At 46.5% G+C, this 22,415-nt stretch overlaps 1 protein-coding gene across 1 annotated transcript in view; it reads left to right on the top strand.

Moving 5' to 3' along the window:
- Positions 1-20,824, top strand: part of LOC143388185 (arf-GAP with SH3 domain, ANK repeat and PH domain-containing protein 1-like) — a gene marked incomplete at its 5' end in the record, with an annotated part of 70,919 nt that extends 50,095 nt beyond the window's left edge. Inside the window, 8 exon segments of the mRNA XM_077108035.1 lie at positions 2,731-2,917; positions 3,147-3,232; positions 4,785-4,900; positions 5,047-5,114; positions 6,606-6,713; positions 7,771-7,999; positions 16,582-16,752; positions 20,817-20,824. Coding sequence (XP_076964150.1) covers positions 2,731-2,917; positions 3,147-3,232; positions 4,785-4,900; positions 5,047-5,114; positions 6,606-6,713; positions 7,771-7,999; positions 16,582-16,752; positions 20,817-20,824 — 973 coding nt within the window.
- Between the last annotated feature and the right edge of the window lie 1,591 nt (positions 20,825-22,415).

The following is a 22,415-nucleotide window of genomic DNA, read 5'->3' on the forward strand; positions in this document are numbered from 1 at the left end:
TGAAGGATAGATGGTGGGCCAGATGGAAGCACAGCCAGGGAGAATCTGGTCTGCCAGATCCACTGCAGAATGGAAGCAGTTCAGCTAGAGGTGGCAGCAGGGGGACGAAGCAGAATAGTTGGACTTCAGTGTGCTCTGAGGGGAGTTGCTGGTGGCTAAGGCCTTGCTGGTGGGTCTAAGTGTGGGGCGTTTGAAGAGCTCCCTGAGAAGGTAACCCGTGGGCTTTTGCCCAAGCCCCCAGGTACATACAGGGACCACTGATCGGAATATGGTTGATGAGCAGGGCCAGGTTTAGGGGGAGCTGTCTTTTCCAGCCCTAGGAGGGGAGCTCTGGTGTCTAGAGCTTTAGACAACTGACCTTTTCCCTCCCCAGAACCCCAGTGTCACAAAACCTGTGATTGCCAGGGGACTACAAACCAAGAGCCCTGGAAGAATTGAACATATCCTGTCTAGTGAGAGGCCACACACTTCCTGTGGCCACAGATCGGGTGACCCAAGGGTGGAGATCTTCAGGGTGGCCCAGGTGGTACGACACCCGAGTGTCCTCTGCATCATTTCTGCCAGATGGTCACTGGTGTTGGTGTGTTCCTTCCAGCACCTGGATGCAACCTGCAGAACTTGCTGAAGGTTAGTTAAAACACCAGAGGAATCCCTCCCACAGCTCTCCATCGTTGGTCCTAGTTCTGCCTTCTGGTAGCAAAAGGAAGACAGCTTTCAAAATGAGGCTTTAACCCATGCATCACTCTGTTCTGTACCTACTCTCGCATCCCTGGGAGGGTACATAAGGCAGGGGGCGTTAGTCGTATTTTACAGATAAGAGAACAGGCACATCCAGAACTTGGTCTATCAAGTGGTATCAGATTAAAGCAAGCTGTTCAGTTCTTCAGCCTGGTGCTCAACACAGTAGCTGCCTTCACACTTCATGTAAGTCACGAGGGGACTCAGAAGCCAGGCTTAGCCCATTCTTTCACCTTAGTGAAAGTTTTTGTTTGTTTGTTTCCAGTTTGTGTGTGTGTGCGTGCGCATGCGCGCACTTGGGATGGAATCCACATTCTCACACATGCTGGGCAAGCACTCTACCACTGAGCTACCCTAGCCCTCTTTAGCAGTCTTCTAGCACATCAGACTGTGGCCATCCAAAAAGGACTTGACCTAAGTATAAAGACACCCATGTGTGCTAGATCTTGGCTACTTAGCAGACGCTGCACAAAGTTGAGGAAGGGCCAATAACTGTGTGCTGTCCTCACCCAGCTTAGCTCTTTTGACCGTCAACCCAGAATGAGAGAACTGTACAGTTCTGAATTGTGTAGAACGCAGGGGCCAGCAACAGTTACCGCAGGTGTGAGAGAGCCATCTCTGAAGAAAGAAAGCATCTGTTAGGTGCTGTACTTTCTTTCTTTTTTTTTGAAAGAGAATATTTTTAATATTTATTAATTAGTTTTCAGTGGACACAACATCTTTGTTTGTATGTGGTGCTAAGGATTGAATCCGGGCCGCATGCATGCCAGGCGAGCGCGCTACCGCTTGAGCCACATCCCCAGCCCTGCTGTACTTTCTTGAATTCAAAATGTGCTAAGGAGTATTGTTCACCATTTTTAGATGAAAAAGCAGAAGCTCATAAAGATGAAGTAAGGGCACACAGCTAGCATGCTGCAGAACTAGGATATGAACTCAGACTCTGTTTGCTGTCTTTTTATTAACTGGCTCGTGGAACCAGGAAAATGGTTCATTCAAATTAGGGACACACTGGTAGGAATGTAACACCAAACACAGGAGGTTGGTATCTGTTCAGGTACAGCTGGATCTGGAATGGCAGACATGATCTTCTGACCCCAGCTCTGTCTCCCTATCTCTTGTCTCCTTTCCTCTGAGCTGACTTCTGTTTCAGAATTATCCCAAAGGTGGCAAAGATGACCATTGTGCCACTTAGGTTGTATTTTCTTTTTCTTTCCTTTTTTTTTTAGTGGTTGATGGACCTTTATTTTATTTATATGTATGTGGTGCTAAGAATCAAACCCAGTGCCTCACACATGCTAGGCAAGCACACTACCACTGAATCACAACCCCAGCCCTTAGGTTGTATTTTCCAGTGGCCAGGAGGTGGGTTTGGTCACACCAGGAGCAAGTGAACTGAAGTAGCAAGGGTGACTATTCAAGAAATGTCACACCCACTCAGACCTTGGGCTGGTTGTCCACAGTAGGCTACTGCTGCCAGCCTGAAACCTGTGCAGGGAAGAGAGTCATTGTCATCCTTTGGGGGTTACTGAAGACAGCTTTTCTGAGGCTCAGTAACATCAACTATAAAATGGGGTATTGTATCTGAAGACTAAAATCCTTTTCTCAAAGCTCTGAAAACTTTTAATTGGTCTTTAAGGAGTTTTAACTTTTTTGATTTTTCAACTTCTATAAATACTTACATGGATTTGAGTTTGAAATATTAATAAATTTCTTATGATCTCATGATGGGGAAAAATCAGTTATGGTCTATAAGCCATTAATTTTGTAACTGCACATTACCTGCATATACTAGTAAATATATATCAATTTCTTTCTTTTGTCTCTCTTGTAATAACTTGATCTAAAACCTGGTTTGTTTGAATATTGAAAAGAACCATATTTTAATGGCTCTTAAAAGCTCTTCTCAAAGAGGAACATCTGTCAGAACAATGTGTGAACCTTTAGCTATTGAAAAATCAAGTTCTTGGGTCATTTTGTTTTGTTCTGTTGTAGGACTGTATGAAAAGAGTGCATCACTGCGAAGTACGTCGACCACAGGTTCTCAAGGAAGACCTGCTCCTCCTCGTCAGCTAAGCTGAGTGAGTTGCTGGAGGCCATCAAATACAGGGATCTACTTGCACTCATTCAAGTCTATGCAGAGGGGGTGGAGCTCCTGGAACCACTGCTGGAACCTGGACAGGTAGGGCCTGTTAAAATCCCAGGGCAGAACGTCACAGCTGCTCAGATGATGTTATGTTACTGTAGCGCAAGATGATGGATCCTGATACCTTGATTGGACATGTCTAAACAGCGAGAATTCAAAGTGAAAGCGGTTCTCTTAATAATTGCTTAGTGCATGGATGCAGCTGAAGCTGCTGGAGGCAAGTGGGCCTGTTCTCGTCCTGCCATCCTTACCCTTCCCTTCTCAGGAGCTCGGGGAGACCGCTCTTCATCTTGCCGTCCGAACTGCAGACCAGACATCTCTTCATTTAGTTGACTTCCTTGTACAAAACTGGTATGGCTTTTGCTTTCTCTGTTGAATTTATATGACTTACACAGTAGCACAAATGGGTCCTGTTAGTGGCCTGGATCAGGACTGAGCAAGCTTTTTCCTAAAAAGTCAGATAATAAAAATTTGAGGCTTTGCAAGCCATGAGGTCTCTATTGCAGCTGTTCACTTCAGCCATTGTGGATTGAAAGCAGCTAGAGACAGCATGTAAATGAGCGAGCGTGGCTGTGTTCCAGGAAAATTTCATTTACAAAAACTGGGGATGGGCCAGATATGTTCCACAGGCTATAGTTTGCCAACCGCTGGCCTCGATAAATGTAAAATCCCATCTCTGTGTCCAGAAACCTGCTGCACTAGGACAAGTCAAAAGAAGGCGTAACAGCAAGGCCAGCCATGTTTTGTGAGTTTTCATTGTTCCTAAGCTCAGCGTAAGGCAGCAGTGTATGTGGCTGGATCATGGTTCATTCAAATTAGGAACACACTGGTAGGAATGTAAGACCAAACACAGGAGGTTGGTATCTGCTAAATTCTTTATTGCACTGCTCTGTAAGCAGCAGATGAGAGGAGGAGCTGGAGCTTATCCAGAGGGAGTCATCGAATGGGAAGAATGGTGCGTGGAAGGAGCCAAATGGCGTAAATGCCCAGGCTTCCTCCTCAGAAGTAGCAGAGAACTCTGAGCAGTGGCAGAGAACGTGGTCTCCAGACAAGTCCTCCTGTCCACGTCCCCACTTGCCTGTCCCTGTCTTGGTAGTCGTGAAAATAAGCACGTAGCCTCTGTATATACCTTGGTTTTTTCATCTGTGCACCTTGGTTTTTCATCTGTGCAATAGAAGCTATGAATAGTACTCATCAAGTGGGTATGAAGATTACATGTGCCATACCTAGAAAAGCTAAGAGAGTGTCTGTCCCACAGGAGGCACTCAGTAAGTGCCCACCATTCCTATCAGTATGTTGTGGACAAAGTTAGGTGTAATGTTAGGAATATGATTTTCCCTGTGAACAATAAGGGCTCATATTTGAGTCAGTTATTAACACAGAAATAAGTAATTATAAGGCTAAGCCTGGTGGCGTATGCCTCTTGTCCCAACTGCTCGAGAGTCTAAGGTTGGAAAATCACAAGTACCAGGCCAGCCTGCACAACATAAACAACATAGTTTGGCTCTGTATTTAAAAAAAAAACCACAGAAATGAGTAATTACAGTATTAGTTTCCCCTTAATCTGCAGTTTTGCTTTCTGAGTTGTCAGTTACCCATGGTCATCCATGGTCTGAAAATTCTAAAAATAAATAATTCATAAGTTTTCAGTAACTTTCATTACAGTCTATTGTTGTTAATCTCTTTCTGTGCCTGATTTATAAATTACACTTTATCCACAGGCATGTGTATATATGGAAAAAAACACAGTCTTTATAGGGTTTAGTACATTTTGTAGTTCAGGAATCTCCAGAATTCCTGAAATGCAGGTACATCTCTCCCGCAAAAGAGGGAGGAACTACCGTCGCACATGGTTTAAGTTGTAGAGGAAGTCAGTTCTTCCAACAATGTTGTAATTTTTCAGTGGGAACCTGGATAAGCAGACGTCCCTGGGAAATACGGTTCTGCACTATTGCAGCATGTACGGCAAGCCTGAGTGCCTGAAGCTGCTGCTGAGGAGCAAGCCCACTGTAGTCATCGGTAAGCCTGCCTCCGTGTCTCTTGGTAACCATTCTCTGAACATTTCTCCAGCAGGACTGAGACTTACATTGTACTTCAGTTATTGTTCCTTGACTTTCAAGATGTGTCCTAGATGATCATGTAATTTGTTTTTCCCCGTATTTCAGTTAACCAAGCTGGAGAAACTGCCTTGGACATAGCAAAGAGACTCAAAGCTTCCCAGTGTGAAGATCCGGTGAGCAAAAAATGGAATGGGAGATTTTTTTAGACATCAGCAGCCTTGAAAGTGTCATTTTGAGAAAGTGGAATTGGAGATAAAGGAAGCAGATTCATTCCTTTAAACATTTGCTAAAGAAATTCAGATAAGCACTAAGCTGCATTTGAAAAAGTGGTAAAATGACAAACTTGTCATCTGCATGTCTTTTGAATATAGTCGTGACGTGGGAGTGAGAGGCTTTGGAGAGGTGTCGATGCCAGCTAGGGTTGAGGATCAGGCCGTGTCCATTAGGCTTGCTCTGCAGCTAACAGTAAAGAATTGTAGGGAAGCCACTTTCAAAGCTGGCAAGTAAAGCCCAGTGTGCTGGTTTCAAGCGCTGAGCACACAGCTCTCCCAGCTCCCCAACCCACAGTGCATGCTCACCTTTGGACCCCACTAGCTCTTGCTTAATACCCTGGGCCTTCATGTCAGCATGCACTCCTGACCATAGTGACTCAGTCTGTGTCTCTGTTGCTAACAACACAGTACCACAGACTTGGTAGTTACAAAGAAAATAGATTTTTTTTCAGCTCTTGGATCTGGTTCAGGTCCAGGGGCCACATCATATGGTGGCCTTTTTGCTGGTATAACACATTACATGAGAGACTAAGAGCACGTGTGTCATCTCCCTCTTCTTCCAAAGCCATCAGTATTCAGTCTTAGGGCTCCACCTCGGTGAGCATCTTAATCCCAGTCACCTCCTGGAGTCCCCCACCTCTAAACATTATGATTGGATTCAGTCTCCACCCACTTAATACCTCACCATGTGGATTGGATTCTAGCATGAGTTCCAGAGGGGACAAACTGTATTCACACCATAGCTCATGGGAAAGGGAGAAAGAGGAAAGAAGAAGGCATATTCCCTCAAATTTTCTGCTGAGTGCCAGGTTCCAGGCCTCACAGTTGTATTTTTTTTATTCTTAAAAGGACCCTTTAAGACAGTTATCCTTACCCACATTTTATAAATAAGAAATGGCATGCCAATAATCCCAGTTACTCTGGACACTGAGGCAGCAGGGTTGCAAGTTTAAGGCCAACCTGGGTAACTTAGACCCCATCTGAATATTTAAAAAGAACTGTGATGTAGCTCATGGCAGAGCACTTGACTGGGTTCAGTCCCCAGTACCAAAAATAAATAAAGACCCTGGGCTGGGACTTTGTAAAGGCCTATCTCTTAAATTTGACAGACTCCTGATTTTGTTTTCCAGCCAGGAATTTGCAGTTCTGAGGTTTATTTTAATAATGTTAAAAATGCTTTTAGTTTTGGAGAAAAGCTCTGCCTTCAGTTCTCTGCAATCCCCCAAGCCCGTCACGTCCAGTCCAGCCTGTCCTATCAGAGTCGTGCCTACAGTGCAGCTACCCCTAATTTATTCGAAGCCAGGAATATGGTGTGGTTTGCCCAGTGTTTGTGTGACGTTAGCGTGTTTTGGCCTTTCAATTGAAATGGTGTACACTTGCTGTTACTTCCAGCTTTCCCAGGCTAAATCTGGAAAGTTCAACCCACACGTCCATGTAGAGTACGAATGGAACCTTCGACAGGAGGAGATCGATGAAAGTGATGACTATCTGGATGACAAAGTAAGTGTCGAGGGTGTTCCCTGAGCCCCACCTTCCCCTGGATTTTGACCCTGACTGACAGTGACCTTTTTTTGTGAGTTAATTTTGTTAATTTTGGTCTTAAGACCTGATGTACCAGATGTTTCTTGGTCTTGGATCCCCGTTGGTTGGGCACCACTTAACAGCTATAATCAGTCAGGGTCCTGCTGGGAAACAGCCAGTAAGATGGAGAGAGAGATGTGCTTCAAGGAAGGGGTTCACATGATTGTGGGAGCTGGCAGGGAAGCAGGCAGGAGACCCCAGAGGGATTTGATGCAGCAGCATTGAGGCTGAAGGCAGTTGGGAGGCAGAATTCCTTGTTCTTCAGGGACCAGTCTTGACTTTACCCCTCAAGTCACTGGTTGAGGCCCACTTGCATTCTGGAGGGTAGTCCAAAACCTGTTGGCATAAACACATCTAAAAACTTACCTACACAGCAACATCTAGACTGGTGTTTGACCAAACATTGGGATACCATAGCCTAGCCAAGGTGACACATCAAATTAACCTTCAAAACAGCTAATGGGTGTGTACTAACAGTTGTCATTTATGAAATACTTAAATGAGCCTAGGCTATGTTAAGTATGTATATTGTTGTTGTCTCCATTTTACAGAAGAGAACACTGTTCACAAAGAAAACTGAGCACCTTGTCTGAAGTCTTATAACTCACGAATATGGTCTCAGGATGAAACCAGTTCCCTGGGCCCTCGTGGGTAGTTCTTAACCAGCTCAGAAAGTTCATTCCTATGTTTATTCATCAGACATATGCTGGGCACTCCCTCTGTGCCAGGCAGGATACAAGGAATATCAAAGAGAGATCCTAAAGCCATTCACCACTTCAAGGGGAGATCAGTTATTACACAATGTGACAACTTTTAATGAGAGTTTGGGGAAATTCTGAAACATGTTTATTCATTTACTCATTGTTGTGAGGCTGTCTTAGAGCACAGGAACCTGGTGACCACCTGAAGAGGTCCTCCCTGAGCCTTAAGGACAGCCCTTGTTTATCATCTCACCCACTATTGTTTCATCTACCAGCCGAGCCCCATCAAGAAAGAGCGCTTGCCCAGACCTCAGAGCTTCTGCCACTCCTCCAGCATCTCCCCACAGGACAAGCTGTCACTGCCAGGTTTCAGCACCCCGCGGGACAAGCAGCGGCTCTCCTATGGGGCCTTCACCAACCAGATTTTTGCCTCCACGAGCACAGACTCACCCACGTCACCAACTGCAGAAGCTCCACCTCTGCCTCCTAGGAATGCTGGTAAAGGTACGGCTTGAGAGGGCTTTGTGGCTCCATCCTCAGAGCTGGTAGTCTGCCCCACTTTGGTAAGAATTCAAGGTACACGTAAGGGGCCAAGGACGAATGTGTTGTGAAAGACAGCTTGAAGTACGCACCTTGCCATCTGCCCAACACCGTCAGCAGGACAGGCAGAGTGGTGGGACTGTACACACATTGTCTGAGGTTAGCCTCACAAGAGTCCTGTGAAGTATGTGCTTTTGTGCCTCTTTTACAGAAGAGGGAAATATAGCTCAAAGAGCTAGAGTGACTGAGTCTTAGGGTTAGGGTGACACAGCCAGTTAAGTGGTAAGATTGAGATTCAGTCTGAGATCTGCATGTCCTAAAAACCTGGGCTGTTTGTAACATGGGATGAAATTTTGGTTTGCTTGATACTTCTCTCTGCACTGAGCTTGTTCTGTGTGGAAGATGCTACTCTAATGTATTAGTAATAGTGCTGGTTAACAGGATGCACTTTTCTTTGAAAAGCTCTCAGCCACACGTGCCTTGTCCCATGGTCTCAAGATAGGCACTGTAGACACTGACATTGTGCAGACAAGGGTGCTGAGGTTCAGAAATGCTGAGCAACTGTTCTGAGGTTCTCAGCTACTTGGATTCTAACCCAGGTTCTGTGCGACCAAAACCTATATTCCTGTACACTCTGAAGAGGATGTTTTCCCCCGGGGTGCTACCTGGAAAGGAATCTTCCCTGGAACAGTGTTTTTGTACTCCTTATCAAGTACTCACAGGACTGGCATCTTGGGCTAATGGTCCAGTGTCCTACTCTGTAACAACGGAGTTCTCATCCTGTATTATCTGACCATGGAGTGTTCCCTGTTCAGAAAGTCAATGTGCCCACCTGCATAGGGACAAGTTGAGGCACAGAAATGCCAACAAAGAGTCACCCGAGCCAAGGGAATTGTTGAGAGGTACCCAGAGCTGCAATTCCCAGTTTGACCTCTGCCAAAACCACCAAATGCAGGATTCTCCCTGCACTCAGCCTGTGCTAGCACAGGTTTTGAGGGCTCTCGGTACACAATGCCCTGCCTATTTGAATCACACAGAGGCTGTTTTCTGGGAAATGTGAGCTTTATTCAAAACTGTTTTCAGAGCTTATTCTTCCTTGAAAGAGTATTATAAATGAGAGCTGTGTTCCTAGGGAGACCCCAAATGGCCTCATAGATCATAAAATAATGGAGAAAAGTTAAAATAAGGCTTTGGAATGAATACTTCTCATCAAAGAGGACCAGTAGCCGCAGCAGTAGTAGCACATGTAAGCCAAATACGCAGGGGACAGAGTTCCCCGCAATGTGTACACTGTGCTGGAACACAGCCTTACACCCCCGCATCCAGCTGCAGGTGTGTAGGGCGAGTGCCCTGCCACTGCCTCCCTTGGGTAATGATGTGCCCCATCAGGGTACCATCTGACCATAGCAGAGACTCCCTCTCTGCAACCCAGAGGACACTGTGAAAACCTCCAAACCAAATAAAATGATGGGGGAAGTGAGTCTGACACAATTCACATCCCCTAGTTGTGGTTGCTGATGGCATGATGGCCTATCTGGACAGGTGGGACCTGTACCTACTCACACAGCATCTAGGTCACTGAGAATCTGGAATCTGGGCTACAGAACAAACTGACACCAGAGTCCTGGGGGCCCATAGACTCCCCCACCTTCTCCCACTCCCTTCTGTAATTTTGTCTCAAGGGCACAGAGAAATCCATAAAATACACTCTCTGGCTTAGTGCCAAGCATCTCTTGCCTGCCTTGAATAAATTCTAACAAGCCCTCTACCAGCAACCCAGAAGACAAAGACTAAATTTATTTAGTGATTCAGCTGCTGAAACAAGAGCTTAGAGACTTGGCCATAGCAACCGTGGTCAGCTAAGGACAGACTGCTCATCCCTCTCCCTCCAAAAAAGGCCCACGACTGAATGTGGAACCCCTTCCTGCTGTTCGGAGCACGTTCCTCTTGGCTGTGGGTAGCAGGACATGAGGTTTGGGCTGTCTGCTGGTAATTCGTGAGGAGTGCAGCTTTCTCATGTCTTCTATGAGGACCTGAAGCATGGCTCTCCTGTGGCTAGGAAACTGGTCGTGTCTAGAGTGGAGTTCCTAGGAGATGTGGGTAAAGACCAGATGGTGCTCTGTGCGCACATGGTTCTGTTTTGCGGCCCCGATGTGTCCTTCGCCTCGTCCTGCTCACTGATGGAAGCACTGACGAGGCTGTCTTGGACTGTTGTTCAGGCTGCTCACTCTCCATGGCAAGGAAGCTGTGGTCCTCTGCAGCACAGGTCACCTCCCTGTGAACTTAGGGATCGGAGGGGTAACAGTTTCCGGTGAAACAGAAACAGACACTCGTGACACAGTCCCCACAAATGAGGGAAGTACATAGGGGAGCAGTAGAAAGAATTCTCCTGAACCCAGGTCAGGAATATTTTCAAGAAATTCCAGCTGCCTCAAAATTCAGAGAAGTTTGACCTAAACTACCACCAGGCAAAGGCCCCTTGTGCTTGAGCATGCTCCCATAAGTCTCAGAAGAACTCAGCCATTCAGGACCCCCAAATCACCTTCCTTAAGCCACCTGCAGCAGAGTTTTGCTGCCTAATCCCTTTCACAGGTGAGGTCCAGAGAGAGTAGAGGAAAGCTACAGAATGGTGTGCACAGGTGTCTCCTGCTCCTGGTGAGCAGCTCTCTCCTGCCCCATGCCTTATGTTTAAAAACAATCCTTAAATTAAAATTATGTGTGGAATTTAGATTTTTTTTTAGAGCTACAAGAATGCCTAAAGATTTACACAGTCGGCATCCTATTAGATAAGGAAACTGAGCCCTGGAATGGTTAAGGAATTCACCTCAGGTCACATGGAGGCTGGATAGGATAGAAAATTTAACTGGATCTGTCAGACCAGATCTTGCAGTTTCTCCTTTCCTGTGTTGAGGAACATGGTCCATCTTTGTCTTACCTGCTTCACAGGGTTGTCATCAGACTCCAATTAGACAGGGCTGGAGTCGTAGCTCAGTGGTAGAGCACTGGTCTAGCACATGTCAGGCACTGGGTTCAATCCTCAGCAGCATATAAAAATAAATAAAATAAAGGTATTGTGTCCATCTATAACTGAAAAAAAATTTAAATCCCAAGGGCCTGGGGATACAGCTCAGTAGATAGAGTGCTTGCTTCACATGCACAAGGCCCTGGGGTTCAATCCCAAGCACACACACAAAAAAAAGCATAACCCTGCACTGCTCTGGGAAAACTTATATTCGGATTGTTGGGCTGTGGCAGTAGAGGTACCTGGTGTGGAAGGACGTCGGGGACAGCACAGTGCCACAGAACCCATCTGCACACCAGGGACTTGGAGATACATATTGCCTGCATATGTTTGGTTGATTTGTTGGTTGGGTTTACCTGTTTTTAATAACATTAAGCTTTTGAACTGTGACTTTCTATGGCAGTTCAAGTTGGTGCCTTTTGTGTAGCACACGGAACCCTCCGCCCCACTCTAGATCCAGTGGAGATGAGACGAGACATGTATGAAACATGTAGCTCAGTGCGTGGCACCTGGGCTCCCAGAGGGCTTCCACTGCTGGCACTGGTACCTCTGCAATGCCACAGCTATTAGCAGGAAATCCTCACAGGTGCTCCAAATAGTGAGACCCACACTGTGTAGGCACTTCCCCTCCAAGAAAGGATTTTTTAAGAAAATGAAAAAATCTGATCCCAAGAAACATAACGTACTTTAAAGGATTAACCTTTCAAGCTGTGGAGAGGGGAACAACTGATGTGCGAATTACAGTTCCCGCCTGTCGGCTGACAACCACTCCTGGAGTCAGGCTCTGTGTTGCCTCTGGTGTGGCCTGTCAGTCAGCCCTGACAGCCAGCCCTGAATTGCTCACATGTTTTCTGCCTCAAGCGGGCTCTAGCCTCGGTCTGAAAAGCCAGCAGACCATCTGGCATGGTGCCCGGCATCATAGTAAAAGAATCGAGAGATAAACAAACCTCTGAGGCATCTCAGTCCATGTCAAGCCGGACACACTGCCTAGGCAGCTGTGAACGTGTGAGAAGCCTTCAGACTTCCTCTTCTCTTCTTCCAAAAAGCTGCCTGTCCCTTGCCCCACAAAAAAAAAGACTGATCCTTGTCCACCAGGGCAGTCCTGCCTCTGTGTGTCTCATCTAACCTGAGAGATCCTGCTGAGAGTCAGTGTTCATCTGAAAAATAAGGATTGGGTGTCCAGCCTGCAGGGACACTGCAGAGAGCACGCTGAGCACTCAATAAATGGGAGTTTTATCTTTCTCGCCTCAAGTGTTCATTCCAGGGGCCAGAACATTAGAGGAGTGCAGAAGCTGGCACTCCAGGGGAGAAAAACCCATGGAATATGCCATCGGGCCAGTAGGGGTTACTGCTTGCAGTTCTGAAGAGGTGCAAGGAAGTCTTCATGCACTGTCCAGGTGAGGAGACATAGCTCGTCAATGACAGGCCACAGGCTGCTGCCTTCACATGCAGAATGCACAGAGCAGTTGCCATCCATGTCCATGTTTAAAGCATGAATAACGAAGAATCAGTGAAGGCACGTCCCAAAAGTAGGTGGCCAGAGCAAGGAGAAGCTAAGCTTTCTGTCCCAGAGAGTCACCTTGCTGAAAGCCTGGGTGTGAAATGGCTGCAGCAGCTGTGCCCAACAGCTGGGCTGGGATTCCCACAGTGCTTCTCCCACTTTTCTCAGAGTTTATAGCAGCAGTTTCAGAGGTCAGGGCCAGTGGAGCAGGCACATGCCTCAGCTCCCTGCAGGGGCCCACCATGAGGAGTGTACAGCCCTGGGAATGCAGAGGCATTTGGGAAGTGTCCATTAGGAGCATCAGTCCCGTGGTGGTGACTCCACAGTTTCCTGGGAATTTTAATCTCCTTACTGCTGCCCATGGGCCGTCGGCTTGGAGTCATATTGGATTTGTGTTTGGGGTTGTTTTGCTTTTGTCTTGGCCCTTGTCAGTTACCCCATCCTTTCTAAACTATTGCACACTAGTGACCTTGCCCCAGCTGAGAACATTGTGACTTTTGCCCTCAGCAGTGGCCACTGACTCAGGCCTTCTGAGTCTCCTGACCACCAGGGTATGTAGGGGATGCAGAGGAAATCCTGTTGTGCTTGCCTTTAGGAATGTGTGAGCAATTATTAAAAGAACCCACCCAAGGCCCCTGGAATCTGAGACTTTCTCTTATCACTGGAGTCAGGCATTGTGTTGCCTCTTGGTGGCCTGTCGGTCAGCTCCGGTTGTCAGTCCATCATAGACGGAGACTGAAAAACAAATGAGTACTGGTGCTGTTTTCTGTGTAGAGATGGGCCAGCAGTGGTGTGCTCTCAGGCACAGGCATCCCTCTGCCATGCTGGAACTGGCTGGCCCTGTCACTGACTTACTGACATGTCCCAGCACTCACCTTGCCGTGCCCACTTCCCCATCTGAACATGAACATGCTAACCACATGTTCTACATAGTCCTTCTCTCCACAAATGCACAGTACTCTGTCTTTATCTACTTTATAAAGTATTGAACATAAATTTTAAGCTCTTTTAAACTCCATACTATGAAAGCCTTTATAGTTGGAGGAATAAGTTCAACAGATCTGTCGTACAGTGTGATTAACAATAACATTGCATTCTTTTTTATGTATTTTTTTAGTTGTAGTTGTACACAATACCTGTATTTTGTTTATTCATTTTTATGTGGTGCTGAGGATCGAACCCAGGGCCTTGCACGTGGTAGGTGAGCTCTCTATCACTGAGCCACAACCCCAGCCCACGTATTTCTTTCTTGAGAATTGCTGGGAGAGTTGGTTCTCACCACAAAGAAATGATGAGCATGTGAGTTCACACATGTAAATTAGTTCAATTTAGCCATTCCACACTGTACACATATTTCCCACCAGTTTATTGTACACAAAAAATATAATATTTATTTGTCAGTTAAAATAAAACCATTAGAAAAGATGATAAAATTTTTATTCACGTTACCCTGAGTTGTATAGATGTAACTTCTATCATCACCCCTCTTTGTGTGGCATGCTAAAATATGTAAATCATACTTCTACAGACAAGTTTTTGAAGAACTGTCAAGATGATTTTTCAAGCTGTCTTCTAGTGTTGACTTTTCTCTTAGAAATTTTAAAGACACACTTTATTTGGCCTCCCGGTGTGGAAGGCCTCAGGGTTCTCTGCCTTACTGAGAACTGGACGCACAAGATGTTGGAATAGCATCCTGCTCACTTGCACTTGAATATTTCCAGAGATGTGAGTTGTGCCCAGCGTGTGCCAGGTGCAATCACTGGGAGATGGGGAGACAGACAGAAGGGAAATGATCTCCAGTGTTAGGCAGAGAAAATCTAGTGTCTTTAAGGCTTGGGGAAGTTCAGAGATAGAAGTGCTCTAGGGGTTGGGTGGATTAAAGAAAGACCCTAGATAGGGTCACATCTGAGCTGACCATTAAAAGATGAGGATAAGCAGTGAAGAGAGAGTGTAGTTATGTCTGAGTGTTCTAGCCAGAGAGGGCATGGCGCCATTCAGAGAGGAACTGGCGGGCTGTCCTCAAGGCTGAGCACTCACCTTGAATCCAACAGAGCAGGGTTCTACCTGGAACTTACTGTGTCTAAGTTTCTAGACTCTCTGAGGCTGGGTTCTGCTTGGCTTGTGGCGACTGGACAACTCTGGGGCGTGAATACCTCCTAAAGTCACGTACACAGCTGCATTAGTAATTTGTCTGGCAGTTTTTTCCCAGCCAAGATTTGAAATCTGATGAGTGACTTTTCAGATGCATTGCTTTTCAAAGTCCCTAGGTGGCGCTCAAGTTGAGATTACTCTAGAATCTCACCATTGTCTATTATCTATTATGCATTTTTTTCCCAAGAGGAGAGTTACACTTCCTGATACTGAACACTTGTTGTTGTTGTTTTCCTCGTGTGCCAAGTGCAGAAATGCTGCCCTGGCTTTCGGGAACTGACAGCAGGATGGGGTAAGCACCTCACCAGTTCCAAACACCTGTGTTGTCCCAGTTCCAACCCTCATGCCAAGCCCCCATTTTCTTAGCTGCAAAATAGGAACAGTACTGGATCCACTTACCTCACAGGGTTATTATGAAAATTAAAAGGAAAAACAAGCATTTTGAAAACTACAGAGCACAACCTTAGTGACAGTTATTTTAGGGTTGTAAAATTAAAATAACCCGGCTGAGTGTGGTGGTGCACCCCTGTTATCCTGGTAATTCTGCAGGCTGAGACAGGAGGATTACAAGTTCAAAGTCAGCTTGGGCAACTTATAGAGAGCCTATATCAAAATAAAAGTGAAAAGAATTGTAGTCATAGCTCAGTGGTAAAGTGCCAAAAAGAAAGTTTCAATCCCCAGTACCAAAAAGAAAGTTTCAATAACTTGATGCCATAGTAGGGCATTGATTTAGGGCAACCATAAGCCTTCCATCTTGTATTAGACCAGTAAGACAGAGAATGAATTACATAGTATGGGTATTTAATCCTAATGCAGATCATCATTTTATTGAGATAGCAGTATTTACTTCTAAGACTAGACTGTCTTCCTGTGAGTCAGTAATTTAGGTCAGTGTTAGTACTGACTAGGAATCAATAATGGGAAATTATCTAAATTTACCCAGGAGGGAGGCCAGAAGTAATTAAGCTTTTTTTGAATGCACAGAATGTAAAAAGCTCTTTCAGAGCCTTTCTGAATCACCAGGTATCTACTACCCTATGCTAAACGTTTGATGTGGCAGTGTTCCTAGCTTTTTCTTTTATTCCTTTTCTTTCTTTCTTTCCCTGAATGTTTGCAGAAGCAGTTGTCCATGGACATGGTTAAACCATTCACCTGGTAATATTGTGTAAAAAGAAAAGAGAATTTGTCGAAGTGCCCGGCAGGAAATGCTGACACACAGCAGCCTCTTCAGTGTCACTCTGAACAAACAAAATTCAGGACATATGTACTCCCCCCACAACTACATTTAAAAATGAAATCCACTACCTGTTGTTCGGGCTTCCAATGTAATAAATGGTTTATGATTTCTAAAACAATTCAGAATTGCAGCAAAAAATAAAAAGGAGTTTTGGGTTTTCAATCTTTGCCAGGTAACTTTACAACTTTTCATTTAGAAAAGGCCAAGGGTTTAGTTGATCCACTACTCTGCTCTTCCCCTGTTGATTTTGCTGGTAGTGCTGTGTGCCTTCCTCCTACGTAGATTTCGTGATAATTCCAGTGAGTTGTTGGTTTAAAATGTGTGTTTTATTTTTCCCATTGTACCTAAATAATGATCTAAACCCCTTAGCGTCTGTGTTGACTAGCGTTTTGTTCCTTAAAAGCACACTCTCTCCTCTGTTGTAATTTTCTTTTTTTTTTAACCAACAATTTCTTTTAAGTCCTGTTTTGAAGTTGGATTTAAAGATGTTGGACTGACAAACATGGTCAGATCAGCGTTTTGCTTGTCTTTGTGTGTCGCACCACATTTGGATGTGTGGGAATGATTGCATACTGGTGTCCTGTGTCTGTGAGCCTGGGATTAACCTTCCTGCCCCCATTCAATTTCCTTTCTAGGTCCAACTGGCCCACCTTCAACACTCCCTTTAAGCACCCAGACCTCTAGTGGCAGCTCCACCCTTTCCAAGAAGAGGCTTCCTCCCCCACCACCCGGACACAAGAGAACCCTGTCTGACCCTCCCAGCCCACTATCTCACGGGCCCCCAAACAAAGGCGCAGCTCCTTGGGGTAAGTTCTCCTGAAGTTAGGACCAAAGCCGCCCAGGGCCAGGCAGAGCGTGGGGCTCCCCTGGCAATGGATAGCGCATTTAGAAAGTGGGCCACGTACTGGATGCGGGCTTGGATATGTGGGATTATTCCTGCCTCTAATGGCCGAGAAACACTTTGAAAATTTTGGGGGCCCTTAAATACTGCTAATAGCAGTCAGTATAGTTGTTCCTTACTATCACTGGGATTTTGGTTCCTGGACACACCTCCCTCCCCCAGGGATACCAAAATCTGCAGATGCTCATGTTGCTTATATAAAATGGCATAGTATTTGAATATCACTAAGCGTATATACTTTAAATCACTTCTAGATTACTTATAGTATCTAATACAATGTAATTTTAATTAAAAAAAAAGTTCTGGACATGTTCAGAACACTCAGGTTTTTCCTCGATATTTTTGGTCCACAGTTGTTTGCTTGAATCCAGGGAGCATTACTGCAGATGCAGAGGACCAACCGTGATAGTAATAAAGTGCCAAGCATATCCAAACTATCATTCAGTCATAACAATGACCGTGTGGTGTAGGTGTTATTAATCTCACTTACAGAAGAGGAAGTAAAGGGCCAGAAAATTAAAGGAGTCCATTGCCTCAAAAGAGCCAGAATGTTTTTTTTTTATAAAATGTGAATCAGATCATGGTCACTCTTTTCCTTAACACCTGTAAAGATTTCCTATTGAGCTTCTAATAAAGTTGGACTCCTTGCACCAAGGCCTCCAGGGCCCTGCATGCTGGGGCTCTCACCTCTGCTCTGCCACTGGCCTCCCTCCACATCCTGGCTGCACTCTGGTCTTCCCTCCTTAAGGCCCTTCCACTCCCTGGAGCTCTGTTCTGCTCCCTGAAAGCCCAGCTCTTTTCTCCCCGAGTTCTCAGCTTTCATGTTTGTCTCCATGGTTCTCCTCTCTGAAGGAGCAGATTTCTTCCCAAGCACCTGATCATAGCAGAGAAATACTCTATTCACGTGTCTGTCTCCCCACTAGAATGTGTGCTCCACAGGAGCAGTGACCTTGTCTGTCTTGTTCTCACCTGTGTCTGCGTAGCCTGGAATCATGCCTGGTACACAGCGGATAGCCAGCAATCTCTTGAAAATGAATAGCCCTACTCAGAGTCAGCAAGTATAATCAGTTGAGTGACACTGATTGCAAATGTTTCCACAAGAAACATAATTTCAGAGCTGGGAATGTAGCTCAGTGGTGGAGCCCTTGCTAGCATGCACAAGGCCTGGGTTTGATCTGCAATATGGGCAAAGAGGGAACAGGAGGAGGAAGCAGCAGGGTAGATTCCATCCTTTCCTGCTAGCCTGCCTGTGTTATAGGGTAGGCCCATTGCCCAGCAGGGTCCTGGCCCACCAGCGGTCAGGTGCTGCTGAATGAACATGCTACTCTACCTTACTTCTTCCTGCCAGTGACTTTCATTGTGGCGCTTTTTTTTTTTTTGCATTTTAATTGTTTTGCTAGCTAATAGGAAAGTCCTTTTAATGCTTTTAAAGCCTTTCTTAAAAGCTTACTTCAAGCGTTCTAGGTATTTGAATTTGGAGAAAGTCGTACCATCCACTTAAATAGGTTGGCACACCCGACCACCATCTGGCCCAGATGCCACAGAGAGGGGAGCGTGAGGGTGTGCAGCATGCCTGAATATGTCTGTGTATTATCATAGTAGAGAAATATTTTTGACACAGCAGGGTTATTTAGGACACCTGCTTGGTCCTTCTCAGTCCATACGCTCATGGAGCCCAAGGCCCAGTAAGGGACACCGAGGGGTGAACAGTTCTTAACTGTCAGGTACTCATGTACCAAACACTGTTGAAATGCTGAGAAACAGTGTGTCTGTGTTCTGTGAGGGAAAGCAGAGAAGGCTTCACAGAGGAGGAGACTGATGTTAACAAATCAGCTCCCAGGGGAAACAAGCAAGGCAGGAAGAGTGTGTGCAGGTGTGCAGGCCCCTATGCACAGAAATACTAAAGATGTCCTGGACAGGTTAAAGGTGGCACCCCAAGGCCTTCAGGACCCTCCAATTTGTCAAAGAGAATAACAAGTAACATTCCATCAGAAATCACACGTTTCCTGTGTAGACTTTCATATCACATGTTGACCTTCTTTCTAAATTCCACCATACTTTATATACCTACATTCACTTTATAGGGACCCATGTGTTCCTCAAGAACATTAACCAGACTTGTTTTCTAGCTTGAAAAGCTGAACTTTGGTTTTTCCAGTGGCTCTTGGGATTGAGCCCAGGGAGACTGTAGCCCTGAGCTCGCAGTCCTCCTGCCTCTGCCTCCCAGTCACTGGGATTGGGAACCACTGCACGCACCACTGCCGCCAGCTGGCGGTTCTTTTTTAGGATTCCTCCTCTGCTCTGAGCTCTCAGTGGCAGGACTAGGCACCTGGCCTTTCTTTTTCATCTCCAGCAGAGGTGGAATGGGAGCCTTTTTCACCAAGAAGCAAAGTTGCTGTGGCTGGATGAAAGTTACCAACTGCCTGGTAGTAAGCTGGGAGCTTCAGAGACCTGCAGATGGGCCTCTCTGCCATCCACTGGGAGCCCCTTGCCACCAGCCAGCCCCAGGACAAATCAGAGTCTGTCCTCAGGAAAAGAGATACTTCTCCACACAACACAGCTCTGGTGATGACTTACACTCTCGAATATTCCTTCCAGAATTACCAAGGCTGTTATTTATGCATGGCACATATGCACGCGGCACATCCAGGGGAGGGTGCACCTGACCTCCCAGAGGCAGGAACAGCCTTCCAGAACCCTCTGCCTGTGGTCTGAGGTGGGTGCAGGTAGCAAGGAGAGATGGATGTGTCTGCCATAGAGAAACCCATAAAGAGCAGGCAGATGAAGACGCCCCAGCGGGTGGCAGAGCTGTGACCGTTTATGGGATTGCAAGTCTCTAGGAAGACTCGCTGGTATTTAAAATGCCATCCTCTCTGGAGTTCCGTGTCTGTTATGCTGCCCACTTGTCATCTCTGCCTGCATCTCGGAGGTGATCGGATTCAACATTCCTCAGGCGCTTTTGAAAGAGAGGCACACAAGATTGAGGCTAGGCTGGCACACGCCTGTAATTCCAGCAACTGAGGCTGAGGCTGGGGGATTGTATACTGGAGGCCAGCCTGGGCAACTTCGTGAGACCCTGTCTCAAAATAAAAAAAAGAAAAAGGGCTGGGGATGTAGCTCAGTGTTTGAGCACTGCTAGGTTCAATCCCAGTTCCCCCTGAAATTAAAAAAAAAAAAAAGGTTCATAGGTATCAGATTTGTTTGTTTGTTTTTTTTTTTTTTGGTGAATGTGAATATATTCATTAATTTTCTGCTTCAGTTAGACAGTTGAAATTGGCATCTTAAAAAATACATATGTCCCGCCCCACAAGTTTTCCCCTTTTTGCGGTTTTGGGGTGGAACCCAGGGCCTCACACATGCAGATCTGCCATCTTATATGTGTACATACGTGTTTCTGAGAGTAGACACCAAGTGGGCATCTTAGCATGTCACGTAGACATTGGTTGAGTGTCTAGAAAGTGCCTGGTTTTGCCTTTGTCTCCCGCGTCTGTCCCTGTGCCCGTGATCTCGTGACCTGGCAGGGGGCTCCCCGCTCCTCAGTGCAGTCGCTTGTCTTGCTGTGGATGGGTGGTGAGGACAGGCACCTCCAGCTGCTTGCTGAGCGGGGCCTGGGCTTGCCTGGCTGAGGGATGTGTGTTTTTCATTCTTCGGGAGGAAAATGCTGATGGCAGAGGCCTCCCCTGGGCTCACAGCATCTTGGTTGGAGCTGTCAGGTGCGAAGTGGCGTGGGAAAGCTCCCAGCTCATAGCAACTGCAGCGGCTCCAGGTTGCACTTACCTGAAGGTCCATGTACCTGTCCTGGCTGTGCCTCTGCCTCTGCCTCCCAAAGCTCTGCTGTCTGTTTGCTCCGGGGCTGCACGTGTCCTGCCAACCTAGAGGACAGGGTGGAGTGTGGGGACCCCACAGGAGGCCCTGGTCATCAGCTCCACTGACATGCCTGACAGTGCTGTCACCTCCCCCTGCCTGCAGGGCTGTGACTGCTCTCTGTGCCCCAGGTGGGGTCTTCTGTGCCTGCCCTCCCACTCTTCCCCCTCCCACTCTTCCCCCCTCCCGTACTGGGGACAGTTCCTGTTAGGGCAAATAATTGAGAGTCTGCTCTAGGGATAGACGTCTATGAATAGAGGTGCTGGGAGGATGCGTTTGGCCAAGTTCGAGCTGAGCCGAGTATTGTCAGCGCTGAATTCAAGATGAGCTTCCTGGCTCTCTCTTCCTCTTAGCGTTGACCAAGCACCAAGCCCTGCATCTTTTAAAAAAAGAGGAGAAAAGCAGGAAGAGAAAAAAAGAAAGGGGCTCGTATGATAGAAAATAAAGAGTGCTAACAACACCGGGCATTGGGGAGCACTTGGCATTTAATGCTTACACTGCCAACCAAAGGGCTGTCCTCTTCTGTTTTAGATCTACAGGCCAGGCTCAGAGTGGGCCTTGCTCCAGGAGTGTATGTAAAGTGAGTGCATGATTGTTTTTGTTTTTCAGAAAGTCAAAGGTCAGAGAAGTTGAGTGATTTGACTATAGCTGCACAGCGGGTCAGGGCCAGAGTGCAGACTTATGTTCTTAGCTCTGGCTTGAGTTATCCACTTGCTGGCAGATATGCACTTCAGGTGGAGAATTTAAAGGTCAAAAGACACAATTTGTGAAAGGCGCATTTACTGAGGCTAAGTCCCCCCTTTATTCTGAAGTCTAGTGGTATCCTTGTTACTCTGAGAACCCACCTGATCTCGTGGTGGCCGTGTAAACCACCTTCTCCCTCCCCACCCGACCCTGTCTGTTTAAGCATTTTCTCCTTTGTGTGACACTCACTGGATTTCCTCCAAAGATCCCAGAAGCCCCACGGGACTGTATTGTTTAGTGAGTTGAAAGTCAGGGTGGGGGCTGGGGATGTGGCTCAAGTGGTTGCGTGCTCCCCTGGCATGTGTGCGGCCCGGGTTCGATCCTCAGCACCACATACAAACAAAGATGTTGTGTCCGCCAAGTACTAAAAAAAAATAAATGTTAAAAAAATTCTCTCTCTCTCTCCCTCTCTTTCTCACTCTTTCTTTAAAAAAAAAGAAAGAAAGAAAGAAAGTCAGGGTGGGCTGGAGCTGAAGGAGAGAAGACATCATCTTTACTGAGAGGGGCCCTCCTGCTCTGTGCTGTGTGGCCCCGAGTGGGTCTTCTCAGGGGCAGCCATATGGCCACCCGTTCTTTCCATTTTATCTATGGAGATGGTCACTCATCCACCAGAGTCTTGCAGAGCCCCTTTAGGGTGCTGGGTGCCGTGTTGCAGGATCCTCACAGGAAATGCTACCACTTCCCTCCCGCCAACCCTCGTGGTCCCATGCTTGGGATTTGGCACCTTCAGACTCCTAGGATGGTAGGGGGCATTTTGAAGGTACAATACAGGTGGACTCACAACACAGAGAGCCTCTGCACCTCTGTCTCTTGTCCCTTCTCCTTTTGGGTCTTGTGGGTGAAACCTGCCCTTGGGCAGTCTCCTTTTCCCTTGTCACCAAGTGCTCATGCAGCATGAACTGTGTGCCAGGCTGTGGATTAGGTACCAGGACACAGATGAAGAGGAGACAGATGCTGCAC

This window comes from Callospermophilus lateralis, unplaced genomic scaffold (assembly GCF_048772815.1).
Source record: "Callospermophilus lateralis isolate mCalLat2 unplaced genomic scaffold, mCalLat2.hap1 Scaffold_1167, whole genome shotgun sequence".
Classification (NCBI taxonomy): domain Eukaryota; kingdom Metazoa; phylum Chordata; class Mammalia; order Rodentia; family Sciuridae; genus Callospermophilus; species Callospermophilus lateralis.